We start from the raw sequence: 2970 nt of genomic DNA, 5'->3' as shown, positions 1-2970 counted from the left end.
GGAATCGAGATTTGCTAACAGGCAAGGACTCATAGGGGTACGGCGTGCGTGTGTGCGTTCATAGAGGTGGGTGTATGCGCGTATGTATGAGCGCTTGTGTCTATAATGTGTAAAAAAAAAGGAAATGAGGAATTTGCTGCGCCAAGATTCGCATTGCTACTTGTCGCTACGATTTTTTTTCCTTCTTAGCCCAAACCGGATTAACCCACCTCGTCATAGAAAACCTCCGAAACCCTAAATTTTCTGCTCCGATTCCTTCTAGCGCCGTTTCTGCCCCGATTCCTTCTAGCGCCGCTCCCATCCCTCTCTCTGCTCCCCCACGATCCACTCCTCTCCATCCCCAATTCAACGATTTCCTCCTCGTCGAGCCTGGATCTGGCCGTACCCTATGGAGCGACACAATTAATTCAGGTGAGCCTCGATCTGGGCGGATCACGCTGTCCTGCCGCTTCTTTCTTTGCAGCCCGCCCCCGCATGTTTTCTATCTCCGCGAGACGACATCTGAGTCTGACTTCCTGCGTGCGATTTCTAGAGTTTCTCACTCGAATTGACACCCGCCTTTTCCTTGGTTGCCAGGATGGGACAGGCCAAGGAGAACGACGTGTACAAGCAGGAGCTGCTCGACGACGACAAGGCTGTCGACGCCGCCGGGCAAGCAGCCGCCAGGAAGTAATTATTCATTCAACTTCCTTCTTTTTCTTCATCTTCCCTTCACTTTGCTTGCTCCCATTCTGATGGACGGCCTGTGCGCGCAGGGGCAACGTCGGCAGCCACAGATCCGGCTTCACATATTTCTTGCTCAAGCCCGAGCTGCTCCGGGCCATCCAGGACTGCGGCCTTGAGACCAGGCCTAACGCTTGGAGCAACGGCCCCCCGAAGGCAAGTTAGTTCGATTACGGTTAGCTATTCGCCCTTGGATCCATTAATCGCCACCTCTTAAGCTTTCAGGTTTCAGCCCATATGAGCTAGACAGGTAGGAATAATTTGTAAAAGCCAACCCTTAATTTCACCGTCTACCATGCTCCAACTAGCTAGAGCTACCCTCTGTTTTAATAGCAAAAAGAAATCATAGGCTACGTGTCTGGTGGTTAATATATTGCACAATTGATTAAAAACGTGTTTGGAAGCTATCAAATGTATGTTAGCAGAGATGCTGATCACGTTCATCATTTCATTAATTTATTTCAGTTCCTTTTTGACGGACGGCCTACGCGCACAGGGCTGGTCGACTACGAGAAGGACAACAAGGCCGCCGCCAAGCCAGCCGCCGGGCATGCAGCCCCAAGAAGTAATTATTAATTCAGCTCTCTTGTTTTTTATTTTGGCTCGGGCTTTATGACACTCCTTATTCTTACTTACCATCCAACATTACTTTGAGATCTGTGCTAGTCAACTAACTTACTACATGAAAATTTCTCTTCTATGTTTCTCTTAAATGAAATAACATATAGACTTTAAACTGTGCAGGTCAACCAAACTTTCAAACTTCAATGTGTGAAATACTTTTAGATTTTTTTGGTCCGGCATAAATATACAAAATGAGATATATTTTTAGTAAAAAGGCTATCTTAAGTAGTTAGAATGTTTGTTTCTCTGCAAAGTTTGAAGTTCATATGTTGTTTTATGTTGGATAACAAAAAAAATGTGCCTGTGCGGATTGTGATGTGTAAGTCGGATAAGAGGTGCCATGGAGCCTTAGCTCCACTACAACTTCCTGTTTTTCTTCTTCCCGTCCCTTTGTTTGCTCCCTTTCTGATGGATGGCCTATGCATGCAGGGGCTACATTGGAATCCACGGCTCCGGCTTCAGGGACATTGTGCTCAAGGCCAGCCAGGACTGCGCCTTCGAGCACCCAAAGGACTGATAAGGTCGTTAATGCCGCCGCCAAGCTCGCCACTGGGCATGCAACCCCCAACGAGTAATTATTCATTCAACTTCCTTGATTTTTTCTTCTTTCCGCCCCTTTTTGTTCCCTTTCTGACGAACGATCTATGCACGTAGGGGCTACGACGGAATCCACAACTTAGGCTTCAGGGACTTTTTGCTCAAGCCTGAGCTACTCCGGGCCATTCAAGACTGCAGCTTCGAGCACCCATCAGAAGAAGTTAGTTTGAATGATTAGCACGTACAACGCTCAGCCATTAATTGCCAGCCCTTAGATTTCAGGTTTCAATTCACATGAGCTAGGCCGCTAGGAATAATTTGAAAATGGTAACCCTTAATCCCACTGCCTACTATGCTCCAACTAGAGCTACCTTGTGTTCTATCAGGAAAAATTATCATAAGCATTGTGTTTGGTGGTTAATTTGTTGCAAAATTGATTAAAAACTAGAAGAAACAACATGCGTTGCCACGTTATTTTCTTGTCATTGTGCATAGAGTTTCTTTTTCTCATTATATTTGTTTTTAGGAATTCATTATATTTGTTAAAAGTTTCATCTTCCACTTAATATTCTAACGAATGAAAAATTGGCGGTGAGAAACTATGTACCTGCTGGAGAATTAGCCCTGTATGTATGTGGTGGCACCAAGCGATTTCGGCCCATTAAAGAAGATGCAAAGATGGTCTCAAGAGAAGGGTCTCCTGGAGGGGCATTGCATGTTCACTAGTATAGTTGAAACTACGCGTGTCGTCCTGCCTACAACTGAAGCAACTTGAATGGGAGGGATGTAAGCTAGTTGCATGTCCACCCCTGATGTTTTATGGCTTGGTTTTTCGGCTTCATTTTCTTTTCTTTTTAAAACATTTTCTAGTTTATTTTAATTTTATTGTAAGTATTTTTTAACATTTTTATGTGTTCTTTGTGACATTTATTTTATTTTGCATTTGTATTTTTCATATTGTTATTTTTGTTTTTCTATTTTTATTGTTTTTTAACATTTTTCCTGTATGTCTATCATTAGGAACGCAACTACAAGTGCCGTCCCCAATTGCACTCTAGTGGTGTTTTGTTGGAGGGAGTGATAGCT

At 44.0% G+C, this 2970-nt stretch overlaps 1 protein-coding gene across 1 annotated transcript; it reads left to right on the top strand.

Moving 5' to 3' along the window:
- Positions 1 to 230: 230 nt before the first annotated feature.
- On the top strand, positions 231 to 2630 carry LOC123154816 (uncharacterized). Its single transcript, XM_044573445.1, has 6 exons — positions 231 to 411; positions 577 to 669; positions 756 to 879; positions 1189 to 1288; positions 1777 to 1918; positions 2002 to 2630. The coding sequence occupies exons 2-6, from the start codon at positions 578 to 580 to the stop codon at positions 2120 to 2122; spliced, it is 579 nt and encodes a 192-aa protein (XP_044429380.1). The 5' UTR covers positions 231 to 411; position 577; the 3' UTR covers positions 2123 to 2630.
- The last annotated feature ends 340 nt before the right edge of the window (positions 2631 to 2970 follow it).

This window comes from Triticum aestivum, chromosome 7A, assembly GCF_018294505.1.
Source record: "Triticum aestivum cultivar Chinese Spring chromosome 7A, IWGSC CS RefSeq v2.1, whole genome shotgun sequence".
NCBI classification, from domain to species: Eukaryota; Viridiplantae; Streptophyta; class Magnoliopsida; order Poales; family Poaceae; genus Triticum; species Triticum aestivum.
Note: the sequence above shows the minus strand (reverse complement) of the source record. Positions and strands in the feature narration are given on the sequence as shown.